Genomic DNA, 13,796 nt, shown 5'->3' with positions numbered 1-13,796 from the left:
TTACTGTCAATATTAAGGGTGAATGGTCCGATAGTATTCTAGCTTTATATTCTGTTTTTCTTACTCTATCTTGCATACGAGCTGATAACAAAAATAAGTCTATTCTTGAGTATGTTTTATGTCTAGCCGAGTAATATGAATATTCCTTTTCCTTTTGGTGTTGTTTCCTCCATATATCCAAAAGTTGCATTTCTTCCATTGATTTAATTATAAATTTGGTTACTTTGTTCTTTCTGTTAATTTTTTTTCCAGTTTTGTCCATATTTGAATCCAAATTCAGGTTGAAATCCCCTCCTATTAATATGTTCCCTTGCGTATCTGCTACATTCAAAAAGGTATCTTGCATAAACTTTTGATCTTCTTCGTTAGGTGAATATACATTGAGTAGATTCCAAAACTCCGAATATATCTGACATTTTATCAATACATATCTCCCTGCTGGATCTATTATTTCCTCTTCTATTTTGAATGGCACATTTTTACTAATTAATATAGCTACTCCTCTTGCTTTTGAATTATACGATGCTGCTGTTACGTGTCCTACCCAATCTCTCTTTAATTTCTTGTGCTCCAATTCAGTTAAATGTGTTTCTTGCACAAATGCTATATCAATTTTTTCTTTTTTCAGTAAATTTAGCAGTTTCTTAATTTGGTTATGTATTCCATTAATATTTAAAGTCATATAGTTCAACGTAGCCATTTTATAATTTGTTTATCTTCCCTTTCCGTTTCTCCATCATTACCTTTCCTTCTTATCCATTTCTGTTTTCTTGTTTTAAACCCTTTATAAGACAACATTCCTAAAACATCAAACATTTTCCTTATTCTCCTATTTAAAACTTCTTTAGCCCCAATATTCCCTTCCCCTCCTGAGTTGTCCTTTATCCCTTGTCGGACAACCACATCTCCCCTCTCCATTTGGATTTGCGCATTCACTCGCAAGCGTCAGCTGATTTTGCAGTGACCGCAACTCCTCCCCACCCAGCCCCCCCAGAAAAGATTTCACTTTTCATATGTAACAAAGGTCACTCTTTTAGTTCCCTCCTTATTCCCTCTATTCCATTTCCTTCCCTTATTAATTCTTGTCTATACTATCTATATTTTCCTCTAAATACGGATACATTCATGTATGCACATTATACATATACACACATATACCTCTTTACCCACATACATATAAGTCGTGGTCATTTTTACTCTTATTACATGTCTTCATCGCGTCTGGAAATTTCCAGACGCGCTCTCGGCGGGTAAACAGCGGCGGCGGCGCCGGTCCCGGGTCGGGAGAGCAGGAGCCGAGCGGCGGGCGGTGCTGAATTCCGGGGGTTTTACTGTACTTTGTAGACGGCGGCGGCCCCGATCCGGGCAGGAGCAAGGGGGAGACGGCGGCCCCAGTCCGGGCACAGGGAGAGCAGCAGCGGCCCCGGCCCCGGTCCGGGAGAAGGGTAGACGGCGGCGGCCCCGATCCGGGCAGGAGCAAGGGGGAGACGGCGGCCCCAGTCCGGGCACAGGGAGAGCAGCAGCGGCCCCGGCCCCGGTCCGGGCGAAGGGTAGACGGCGGCGGCCCCGATACGGGCAGGAGCAAGGGGGAGACGGCGGCCCCGGCCTCGGTCGAGTGAGGCAGGCGGAGGCCCCGGTCCGGGCAGGGAGTGGGAGGCGGCGGCCCCAGTCCAGGCACAGGGTGAACTGCGGCGGCCTCGGCCCCGGTCCGGGCAGTATGGACCGACCTAGGAGGGGAGGCAGGCCCCTCCAGCCCGGGTAAGAAACCTGCATAGGAGAAGGCCACTCCGATATAAAACCTACGACCCAAGGACCTCGCTGCCACGTCCCAGCTTGCTTGGCCACGGCACACGAACCATGGGTGTAAAGGGTGGGGCCAGTACTGCGCGCACTGCACTCCACCTAAAAGCTCCTTTGCGCAGGCCCGAGGACAGGTCCACGTCCTCCCCCTCAACGTCCTCCCCCTCCACGTCCTCCCCCTCCACGTCCTCCCCCTCCACGTCCTCCCCCTCCACGTCCTCCCCCTCCACGTCCTCCCCCTCCACGTCCTCCCCCTCCACGTCCTCCCCCTCCACGTCCTCCCCCTCCACGTCCTCCCCCTCCACGTCCTCCCCCTCCACGTCCTCCCCCTCCACGTCCTCCCCCTCCACGTCCTCCCCCTCCACGTCCTCCCCCTCCACGTCCTCCCCCTCAAAAGATGCTCACAAACTCAAGCTAGCATGCTGGAACATCAGAACCATGCTAGACAAGACTGACAGCCACCGACCTGAACGTCGGTCTGCCCTCATTGCACATGAACTCCTCAGACTTGACATCGACATAGCCGCTCTCAGTGAAGTCCGCCTGGCAGATGTAGGCAGCCTCCAAGAACGCGGCGCGGGCTACACACTCTACTGGTCTGGCAAGCCTTCGGATGAACGACGCCTATCTGGTGTAGGCTTCGTGGTCAAGAGCTTCATTGCCTCCAAACTCGAAAACCTTCCGACAGGCCTCTCGGACCGAATCATGTCCATGCGACTCCCACTTCAAAACAAGCGTCACATCACCCTCATCAGTGTCTATGCTCCAACCCTCCAGGCGGAACCAGCAGAAAAGAACAAGTTCTACACCGACCTGCGCAACCTCATCCAACGTACCCCTACAGCCGACAAGGTTGTCATCCTGGGCGACTTCAACGCTCGTGTCGGCAAAGACTCAGAAACCTGGCCAGGAATCCTGGGCAAGCATGGCGTCGGCAAGTGCAACGACAATGGGCGCCTCCTGTTGGAGCTCTGCGCAGAACAGCGGCTTGTCATTACAAACACCCTTTTTCAGCAGAGGGACAGCCTTAAGACCACCTGGATGCATCCCCGATCCAAACACTGGCACCTCCTGGACTACATCCTGGTGCGAGAAAGTGACAAACAAGATGTGCTCCACACCAGGGTCATGCCTAGCGCGGAATGCCACACTGACCACCGGCTGGTTCGCTGCAAGCTCAACCTTCACTTCAAGCCAAAGCCCAGGAACAATAAAGCCCCCAGAAAGAGGTTCAATGTTGGAAAACTGCAGTCAGACGAAGCGAGAGGAAACTTCCAGGCAAACCTCAAAGCAAAGCTCGACGTTGCAACCCGCCTCACGGACCCGTCCCCTGAAACCCTCTGGGATCAGTTGAAGGCTACCATACTGCAATCCACTGAAGAGGTACTGGGCTTCTCCTCCAGGAAAAACAAGGACTGGTTTGACGAAAACAGCCAGGAAATCCAGGAGCTGCTGGCAAAGAAGCGAGCTGCCCACCAGGCTCACCTTACAAAGCCGTCCTGTCCAGAGAAGAAACAAGCCTTCCGTCGCGCATGCAGCCATCTTCAGCGCAAACTCCGGGAGATCCAAAATGAGTGGTGGACTAGCCTCGCCAAACGAACACAGCTCAGCGCGGACATTGGCGACTTCAGGGGTTTCTACGAGGCTCTAAAGGCTGTGTACGGCCCCTCACCCCAAGTCCAAAGCCCGCTGCGCAGCTCAGACGGCAAAGTCCTCCTCAGCGACAAGATCTCCATCCTCAACCGATGGTCAGAACACTTCCAATCTCTTTTCAGTACCAACCGCTCAGTCCAAGATTCCGCCCTGCTCCAGCTCCCTCAACAGCCCCTAAGGCTAGAGCTGGATGAGGTTCCCACCCTGGATGAGACATATAAGGCAATCGAACAACTGAAAAGTGGCAAAGCAGCAGGTATGGATGGAATCCCCCCAGAAGTCTGGAAGGCTGGCGGCAAAACTCTGCATGCCAAACTGCATGAGTTTTTCAAGCTTTGTTGGGACCAAGGTAAACTGCCTCAGGATCTTCGTGATGCCACCATCATCACCCTGTACAAAAACAAAGGCGAGAAATCAGACTGCTCAAACTACAGGGGAATCACGTTGCTCTCAATTGCAGGCAAAATCTTCGCTAGGATTCTACTAAATAGAATAATACCTAGTGTCGCTGAGAATATTCTCCCAGAATCACAGTGCGGCTTTCGCGCAAACAGAGGAACCACTGACATGGTCTTTGCCCTCAGACAGCTCCAAGAAAAGTGCAGAGAACAAAACAAAGGACTCTACATCACCTTTGTTGACCTCACCAAAGCCTTCGACACCGTGAGCAGGAAAGGGCTTTGGCAAATACTAGAGCGCATCGGATGTCCCCCAAAGTTCCTCAACATGATTATCCAACTGCACGAAAACCAACAAGGTCGGGTCAGATACAGCAATGAGCTCTCTGAACCCTTCTCCATTAACAATGGCGTGAAGCAAGGCTGTGTTCTCGCACCAACCCTCTTTTCAATCTTCTTCAGCATGATGCTGAACCAAGCCATGAAAGACCCCAACAATGAAGACGCTGTTTACATCCGGTACCGCACGGATGGCAGTCTCTTCAATCTGAGGCGCCTGCAAGCTCACACCAAGACACAAGAGAAACTTGTCCGTGAACTACTCTTTGCAGATGATGCCGCTTTAGTTGCCCATTCAGAGCCAGCTCTTCAGCGCTTGACGTCCTGCTTTGCGGAAACTGCCAAAATGTTTGGCCTGGAAGTCAGCCTGAAGAAAACTGAGGTCCTCCATCAGCCAGCTCCCCACCATGACTACCAGCCCCCCCACATCTCCATCGGGCACACAAAACTCAAAACGGTCAACCAGTTTACCTATCTCGGCTGCACCATTTCATCAGATGCAAGGATCGACAATGAGATAGACAACAGACTCGCCAAGGCAAATAGCGCCTTTGGAAGACTACACAAAAGAGTCTGGAAAAACAACCAACTGAAAAACCTCACAAAGATAAGCGTATACAGAGCCGTTGTCATACCCACACTCCTGTTCGGCTCCGAATCATGGGTCCTCTACCGGCACCACCTACGGCTCCTAGAACGCTTCCACCAGCGTTGTCTCCGCTCCATCCTCAACATCCATTGGAGCGCTCACACCCCTAACGTCGAGGTACTCGAGATGGCAGAGGTCGACAGCATCGAGTCCACGCTGCTGAAGATCCAGCTGCGCTGGATGGGTCACGTCTCCAGAATGGAGGACCATCGCCTTCCCAAGATCGTATTATATGGCGAGCTCTCCACTGGCCACCGTGACAGAGGTGCACCAAAGAAAATGTACAAGGACTGCCTAAAGAAATCTCTTGGTGCCTGCCACATTGACCACCGCCAGTGGGCTGATAACGCCTCAAACCGTGCATCTTGGCGCCTCACAGTTTGGCGGGCAGCAGCCTCCTTTGAAGAAGACCGCAGAGCCCACCTCACTGACAAAAGGCAAAGGAGGAAAAACCCAACACCCAACCCCAACCAACCAATTTTCCCTTGCAACCGCTGCAATCGTGTCTGCCTGTCCCGCATCGGACTGGTCAGCCACAAACGAGCCTGCAGCTGACGTGGACTTTTTACCTCCTCCATAAATCTTCGTCCGCGAAGCCAAGCCAAAGGAACATGTCTTCATCTCTCTGTTTGTTTTGTAGTTGTTCTGCAAATTTCCTTGCTTCCTCTGGATCCGAGAATAGTTTTTTTCCATAAGATCGTTTTCGATGTATTGAACTCCTTTCTCTTCTTCAGTTCAAAACTTATGTGTCTTTTTAGTTCTCAGTCTTTTGTACTCTCGTTACACGTCTTCATCCCTCAGTCTATTTTGTAATTGTTCTGCAAATTTTCGTGCTTCCTCTGGATCCGAGAATAGTCTGTTTTGTTGTCCTGGAATAAATATTTTTAATACCGCTGGATGCTTTAGTATAAATTTATACCCTTTCTTCCATAAAATCACCTTTGCTGTATTGAACTCCTTTCTCTTCTTCAGGAGTTCAAAACTTATATCTGGATAAATGAAGATTTTTTGCCCTTTGTACTCCAGTGGCTTGTTGCCCTCTCTTACTTTTTCCATTGTCTTCTCCAGTACCTTTTCTCTTGTAGTGTATCTTAGGAATTTTACTAAAATAGATCTTGGTTTTTGTTGTGGCTGTGGTTTAAAGGCCAATGCTCTATGTGCCCTTTCTATTTCCATTTCTTGCTGTAGTTCTGGACATCCTAGGATCCTGGGGATCCAATCTTTTATAAACTCTCTCATATTCTTGCCTTCTTCATCTTCCTTAAGGCCCACTATCTTTATGTTATTTCTTCTGTTATAATTTTCCATTATATCTATTTTCTGAGCTAACAGTTCTTGTGTCTCTATAACTTTTTTATTAGATTCCTCTAATTTCTTTTTTAAGTCCTCTACCTCCATTTCTACTGCTGCTTCCCGCTCTTCCATCTTGTCCATTCTCTTTCCCATTTCTGTTAAGGTCATATCTATTTTATTCATTTTCTCTTCTGTATTGTTTATTCTTCTTCTTAAATCATTAAATTCTTGCGCTTGCCATTCTTTAAATGACTCTATGTATTCTTTAATAAGAGAAAGTACATCCTTTATCTTGCCTTTCCCTTCTTCTTCTATTTCACTGTACTCTTCCTCTTCCTCTTCTTCTTTCTCTGGGTTGGCCATCTGTTGTTTCTTTGTTGCCCTTTTCTTCTCTTCTTTCTTGTTTTCGTTGTCTTCTATGTTCTCCTCTTGCTCCAGGTGTTCTGCAGCTGTCATTGCCGGCTGTGGAGATCGACTCCCCAGCTGGTCACCCCTCCCGTCGGTTGCGCACTTTTACTCGGCTCAGCGAGCCATTTTTGTAGTCCACTTTCTACCGACCTGAGGGAGCGGGTTTCTCTCTCCACCGCGGGCCTCTTCGAACAGGTAAGGCCTTCTCCTTCTTCTTCCGTTGTCTTCTCTTCCTCTCTTTTTACCGTTGATTTCGATTTTTCTTTTTTCGTCGCCATCTTCTTTCCACCTTTATACTCACTTTTCTTTAATTTTTATTTTTGTGCCTTTGTGTTTTCCTTTGTTTTTTCTGACTTTTCTGGAGAGGGCTGGAGTTCACCGTCCGGCCACTACTCCATCACGTGACTCCCTCTCGTTACCAGGAAAGTTGATGAAGGAAAGATTCTGGATGCTGTCTATATGGACTTCAGTAGGGCCTTTGATAAGGTCCCACATGGGAAGTGAGTCAGGAAGGTTCATATGCTAGGTATTCATGGATTCAGCAATGGTTGGATGGGAGAAGCCAGAGAGTAGTGGTGAATGACTGCTTCTCAGACTGGAGGCCTGTGACTAGTGGAGTGCCTCAGGAATTGGTGCTGAGACCATTGCTATTTGTTATCTATATCAATGATCTGTAAAATGGATAAGCAAATTTGTTGATGACTAAGATTGGACAGCAAATATGGATTTCAAAGCTTACAAAGGGATCTGGACCACCTGGAAAAAATGACAGATGGAATTTATTGCAGACAAGTGTAGGAGTTGCATTTTGGAAGGACAAACCAAGAAAGGACGTACACAGTGAACGTTAGGGCACTGAGGAAAACTGAAGGATCTGGAAATACAGATACGTAATTCCCTAAAAGTGGCATCACAAGTGGATAGGGTTGTAAAGAGAGCTTTTAGCATATTGGCCTTCATAAATCAAAGTATTGAAGAAAAGAGTTGGGATACCATAGTAAAGTTATATAAGACATTGGTGAAGCTGTTTGGAGTATTGCATGCAGTTTTGGTCACCTAACTAAAGGAAGGATATCAATAAGATAGAAAGACTGCAGAGAAGATTTACTTGGATGTTGCTTGGACTTCAGGAAATGATTTACAGGGAAAGGCTAAATTTATTTCCTGGAAAGTAGAAGAATGAGGGAAGACTTGATACTTAAAATTATAAATGGGATAGACCAAGTAAATGTAGGTAGGCTTTTTACCACTGAGGGTAGGTGAGATTATAAACCAGAGGACATGGGTTAAGAATGAAAGGAAAAGTTGAAGCGGAACTTCTTCACCCAGAGAGTGGTGGGAGTGTGGAACGAGATGCCAGCTGAGCTGGTATATGCGGGCTCATTTTTAACATTTAAGAAGAACTTGGACAGGTAAATTGGATGGGAGAGAGTGGGTGAGCGAGAGCAAAATGGGATTGGGAAGTGTGTTTGCTTGTGTTTCTAATTCACAAGCGGCCAGGATTATTTTCATTCCTGGAATCTCTGCATGAAGTATTAGGATTAGGACTGCACGATCATTCAACATGATCACAAGATATAGCAGCAGAAGTAGGCCCATTGAGTCTGTTCTACTATTCTAATCATGAATTGATCCATCCTCCCATTCAGCCCCACTCCCCAGCCATCTCATAGCCAATGCAGTGCACTTTCCATTGGGGTAAAAGTTCCACCTCTTTTTACCCTTAGCTTCTCAATTTTCAGACATTCCACTCTGTCTCTCTCCTTCATTGAAGCAAGTATTATCTGAATGATGTGCCGGTGGCAAGCAGGTTCAAATATTGTGCATTGATTGCAGGCTTCGTCATGCGTACCTTTCACAACATACTGGAAACCTAATGCATGTTTACAGTTTGTAGCTGGAACTTAAAGTTAGATGGAACTTTAAAAATGAGATCTGATGGCATTTATTATTGAAATTGCACTGGCCTTGTTAAGGATATAGAGAGGCAGCACTGAACCTGCTGTGAAAGGATTAATTATAACCATATAACAATTACAGCACACAAGCAGGCCAGTGTGAGCCTTCTAGTCCATTCCGAACATCTACTTCCAACCTAGTGCCATTGACCTGCATCTGGCCCATTATCCGTCCATAAACCTATCCAACTTTTCCTTAAATATTAAAATCGAACCCACATCTACCACTTCGGCCAGAAGCTCTTCCACACACCCACCACCCTCTTGAGTGAAGAAATCCCTCCTCAAGTTTCCCCTAAATTTTACCCCCTTCAATCTCAATCCATGTCCTCTTGTTTGAAACTCCCCCACTCTCACTGGAAAAAGCCTGTCCACAGTGATTATCTGTCCCCCTCAATTTTAAATACCCCTTTCAAATCACCCCTCAATCTTCTACGCTTCAGGGAATGAAGTCTCAGCCTCCTTAACCTTTCCCTTTAACTCAAACACTGAAACCCAGGCAACATTCTAGTAAATCTCCTATGCACTCTCTCTCTTTTCTGTTTATATCCTTCCTATAATTCAGCAACCAAAACTGTACGCAATAGTCCAAATTTGGCCTCACCAATGCCTTATACAACTTCAACATGTCATCTCAACCCCTGTATTCGATATTCTGATTTATGAAGGCCAACATACCAAATGCTTTCTTCTACATGGGACTCAACTTTCAGGGAATTATGTACCAGAATTCCTTAATCCCTTTGTTTTACTGCACTCCTCAATTGTCTACCATTTAACGTGTATGATCTTTGCTGATTAATCCTACCAAAATGTAGCACCTCACATTTACCAATATTAAACTCAATCTGCCATCATTCAGCCCACTCTTCTAACTGGCCTCTATCCCACTGCAATCTTTGATAACCTTCTTTACTGTCCACAACACCACCAATCTACGTATCATCTGCATACTTACTAATCTAATTTACCAAATGTTTCTGGGTTACTTTATACTGAAGAAACAAAAGAATAAAGAGCTCACCCAGCCAAGCAAAGTAAATGGCAATCTTTTCTCCAAAGTATTCTCGAATGTGATCAACTGGTTGATATTTGTACCATTTGGACCAGCGAGCCCAGTAATTATACAGAATTTGTCTTGGATTGAGATCTTCCGGAGGTACTTCATATTCAGGCAACTCAAATGGTCCCTACAAAAAGCACAGATGCACCAGGAATCACCAAAGAGGTACTGAGAGATATCAGATTTAGTGCATAACCAAACGGATGTTTTCAGTACAGAACCTGAGAACCAGGTGTAGAAAAAATTATCTGGCCTGATTCCAGCCTGCAGTTCCAGCCACTAGCTCTAACTTGCATATCCCTTAACCCCTACTTAATAATCATGTTTAATACATATATTTCCGTTATTCCAGTGCCCATTACCTCATGGAGTGGGAAGGCTGAAGCAAAGACTCTTTCATTTAGCAAGCGATTAATTCCAATTTCTGCTCTTTTTCTTTTTCCATACACTGTTGTGGCTAGAATTTCATACACCTGAAACATAGAATGATCATTTGATACACATTCAGATCACAGCCCTGAATGAATCTTCCCAGTGCTCCGTAATATTGCAATGCACTCCTTTGGAAAAAATTCCCATAAATATCCATGGTCTCATCAACCCAAATATCTAGAATTCACTGTCAGTGCATCATGAACAAGAATATGCATAGTTCAATAAGGAAATGCTGACAATAACCTCAATAGCCTCTCTCTTCACAGCTCTACAGCTCTCTTCTCCAGAATAACCCTTGGCCTCTCCCTTCACAGCTCTACAGCTTTCTTCTCCAGAATAACCCTTGGCCTCTCTCTTCACAGCTGTACAGCTTTCTTCTCCAGAATAACCCTTGGCCTCTCTCGTCACAGATGTACAGCTTTCTTCTCCAGAATAACCCTTGGCCTCTCGCTTCACAGCTCTACAGCTTTCTTCTCCAGAATACGCTGCAGAGATTAGTGACCCCACAAGAAGTGAACACATTTACATCTAATTCTTGTTGTCTATGCAGAACATGTTATGTGTTTCTGCAGGAGTTGAAAATGAGTTTTAAATGGCATACTAAGCTATAATTATTTCTAAGCAACATCCCTGGCCATAAAATCATTTTTATATGTGGATACTAATTCTATCAGATAATTATTTTTAAATGTGTAGTTAAAATAGAGGCAGCAGGAACAGGCCCTTCCATACTAAGTTTTTTTTAAATTTTTTATTTTTCACACCATAAATCACATTAGCCATGATATACACTTTTTCTTTTTCACACATATACAGTGACTTTTTCTCCCTCCCCCTCCCTCCTCCCAAGCCACCCCCCCACCCCCCCCCTCTCATCCATTTTAGGTATACAATCTAGGTTGCATTAAACCAGTCAGACAATGTTGTCATTAAACCAAAATACACCAGAAATTCTACTGAGTCCATTCTTTTCTTTCCTTCTCCTTCCATCAACTTAGGTAATGTTTGTCCCCGGTAGGTTTTCGCTATTGTATTTAATGTAAGGCTCCCATATTTGTTTGAATATTTCAATATTATTTCTTAAACTATATGTTATTTTTTCTAATGGAATACATTTATTCATTTCTATATACCATTGTTGTATTTTCAAATTATCTTCCAATTTCCAGGTTGACATAATACATTTTTTTGCTACGGCTAGGGCTATCTTAACAAATCTTTTTTGTGCATCCTCCAAATCAATTCCAAATTCTTTGTTTTTTATGTTACTTAGGAGAAAGATCTCTGGATTCTTTGGTATATTGTTTTCTGTTATTTTATTTAATATCTGATTGAGATCATCCCAAAATTTTTCTACTCTCTCACATGTCCAGATTGCATGAATTGTTGTTCCCATTTCTTTTTTACATCGAAAACATCTATCAGATACTGTTGGGTCCCATTTATTTAACTTTTGCGGTGTAATGTATAGTCTGTGTAAGCAATTATATTGTATCATACGTAGCCTCGTATTTATTATATTTCTCATCGTTCCAGAACATAATTTCTCCCATGTTTCCTTTTTTATCTTTATATTTAAATCTTGTTCCCATTTTTGTTTAGTTTTACCATTTGTTTCCTCATTCTCCTTTTCTTGCAGTTTAATATACATATTTGTTATAAATCTTTTGATTAACATTGTATCTGTAATCACATATTCAAGGTTACTTCCCTCTGGTAAACTCAAATTGCTTCCTAATTTATCCTTCAAGTAGGATCTCAGTTGGTAATATGCCAGCGCTGTATCTCCAGTTATATTGTACTTATCTCTCATTTGTTCAAAGGATAAGAATCTACTTCCTGAAAAACAATTTTCTATTCTTTTAATCCCTTTTTTTTCCCATTCTCTAAAGGAAAGGTTATCTATTGTAAAAGGGAGTAGCTTATTTTGCATCAATATTAGTTTTGGTAATTGATAATTTGTTTTATTTCTTTCTACATGAATCTTCTTCCAAATATTGAGGAGATGATGTATTACTGGAGAGGTTCTATGTTGTACCAATTTTTCATCCCATTTATATAATATGTGTTCAGGTATCTTTTCCCCTATTTTATCTAATTCTAGTCTCGTCCAGTCTGGTTTTTCCCTTGTTTGATAAAAATCTAATAGGTATCTTAATTGTGCGGCTCTATAATAATTTTTAAAGTTTGGCAATTGTAAGCCTCCTTGTTTATACCATTCTGTTAATTTATCTAGTGCTATCCTCGGTTTCCCCCCTCTCCATAAAAATTTCCTTATTATTTTCTTTAACTCTTTGAAGAATTTTTCTGTCAGTTGTATTGGCAATGCCTGAAATAAGTATAGTATCCTTGGAAAAATGTTCATTTTAATACAGTTTATCCTTCCTATCAGTGTTAGTGGTAGCTCTTTCCAATGCTCTAAATCGTCCTGTAATTTTTTCATTAGTGGATTGTAGTTGAGTTTATATAATTGGCCAAGATTTTTGTTTATTTGTACACCTAGGTATCTTATTGCCTGCATTTGCCATCTGAATGGAGATTCCTTCTTAAATTTTGAGAAATCCGCATTATTCATAGGCATTGCTTCACTTTTATTTACGTTTATCTTGTAACCTGACACTTCTCCATATTCCTTCAATTTCTTATATAATTCTTTTATTGATAGTTCTGGTTCTGTTAAGTACACTATAACATCATTCGCAAATAGACTGATTTTATATTCCCTGTCTTTTATTTTTATTCCTTTTATATTATTATCTATTCTTATCAATTCTGCTAGTGGTTCTATAGCTAGCGCAAACAATAAAGGTGATAGTGGGCATCCCTGCCGCGTTGACCTGCTTAAGTTAAATTGCTTTGATACATGTCCATTTACTGTCACTTTCGCTAATGGTCCCTTATATAATGCTTTAATCCAATTAATATACTTCTCCGGTAAACTGAATTTTTGCAATACTTTGAACAAATAATTCCATTCTACTCTGTCGAAGGCCTTCTCTGCGTCTAAAGCAACTGCTACTGCAGGTGCTTTATTTCCTTCTACTGCATGAATTAAGTTAATAAATTTACAAATATTGTCTGTTGTGCGTCTTTTTTTGATAAATCCAGTTTGGTCTAAATTTACCATTTTCGGTACCTGTTCTGCTAATCCGTTTGCTAATAGTTTAGCTATTATCTTATAATCTGTGTTTAGCAAAGATATTAGTCTATATGACGCTGGTGAGAGTGGATCTTTCCCTAGTTTTAGTATTACTGTAATTATTGCTGTTTTACATGAATCTGGTAAGCTTTGTGTTTCACCAATCTGGTTGATTACATCCAGGAGGGGCGGAATTAATAAGTCTTTAAATGTTTTGTAGAATTCTATTGGAAATCCATCCTCTCCTGGTGTCTTATTATTTGGTAATTTTTTTATTATCTCTTGTATTTCTACTGTTCCAAATGGTTCTGTTAATTTATTTTGTTCCTCTATTTGTAGTTTTGGTAGTTCAATTTTAGTCAAAAATTCATCTATTTTCCCTTCTTTCCCTTCGTTTTCAGTTCGGTATAATTGTTCATAGAATTCTCTAAAGTTTTCCTTAATTTCTTTTGGATTATATGTAATTTGTTTGTCTTTTTTCCTTGATGCCAATACCATTTTCTTAGCTTGTTCTGTCTTAAGCTGCCATGCTAGGATTTTGTGCGTTTTTTCACCTAGTTCATAATATTTCTGTTTTGTCTTCATTATATTCTTCTCTACCTTATATGTTTGTAATGTTTCATATTTTATTTTTTTATCCACCAATTCTCTTCTTTTAGTT

At 42.9% G+C, this 13,796-nt stretch overlaps 1 protein-coding gene across 3 annotated transcripts in view; it reads right to left on the bottom strand.

Moving 5' to 3' along the window:
• Positions 1-13,796, bottom strand: part of ano11 (anoctamin 11) — a 61,809-nt gene that overhangs the window by 34,632 nt on the left and 13,381 nt on the right. For all 3 annotated transcript variants that reach the window (XM_069915307.1, XM_069915306.1, XM_069915308.1), the window contains 2 exons: positions 9,924-10,034; positions 9,523-9,688 (listed from right to left, as the gene is read on the bottom strand). In XM_069915307.1, coding sequence (XP_069771408.1) covers positions 9,523-9,688; positions 9,924-10,034 — 277 coding nt within the window. The remainder of the gene's footprint in view (positions 1-9,522; positions 9,689-9,923; positions 10,035-13,796) is intronic.

Source organism: Narcine bancroftii, chromosome 2 (assembly GCF_036971445.1).
Source record: "Narcine bancroftii isolate sNarBan1 chromosome 2, sNarBan1.hap1, whole genome shotgun sequence".
Classification (NCBI taxonomy): domain Eukaryota; kingdom Metazoa; phylum Chordata; class Chondrichthyes; order Torpediniformes; family Narcinidae; genus Narcine; species Narcine bancroftii.
Note: the sequence above shows the minus strand (reverse complement) of the source record. Positions and strands in the feature narration are given on the sequence as shown.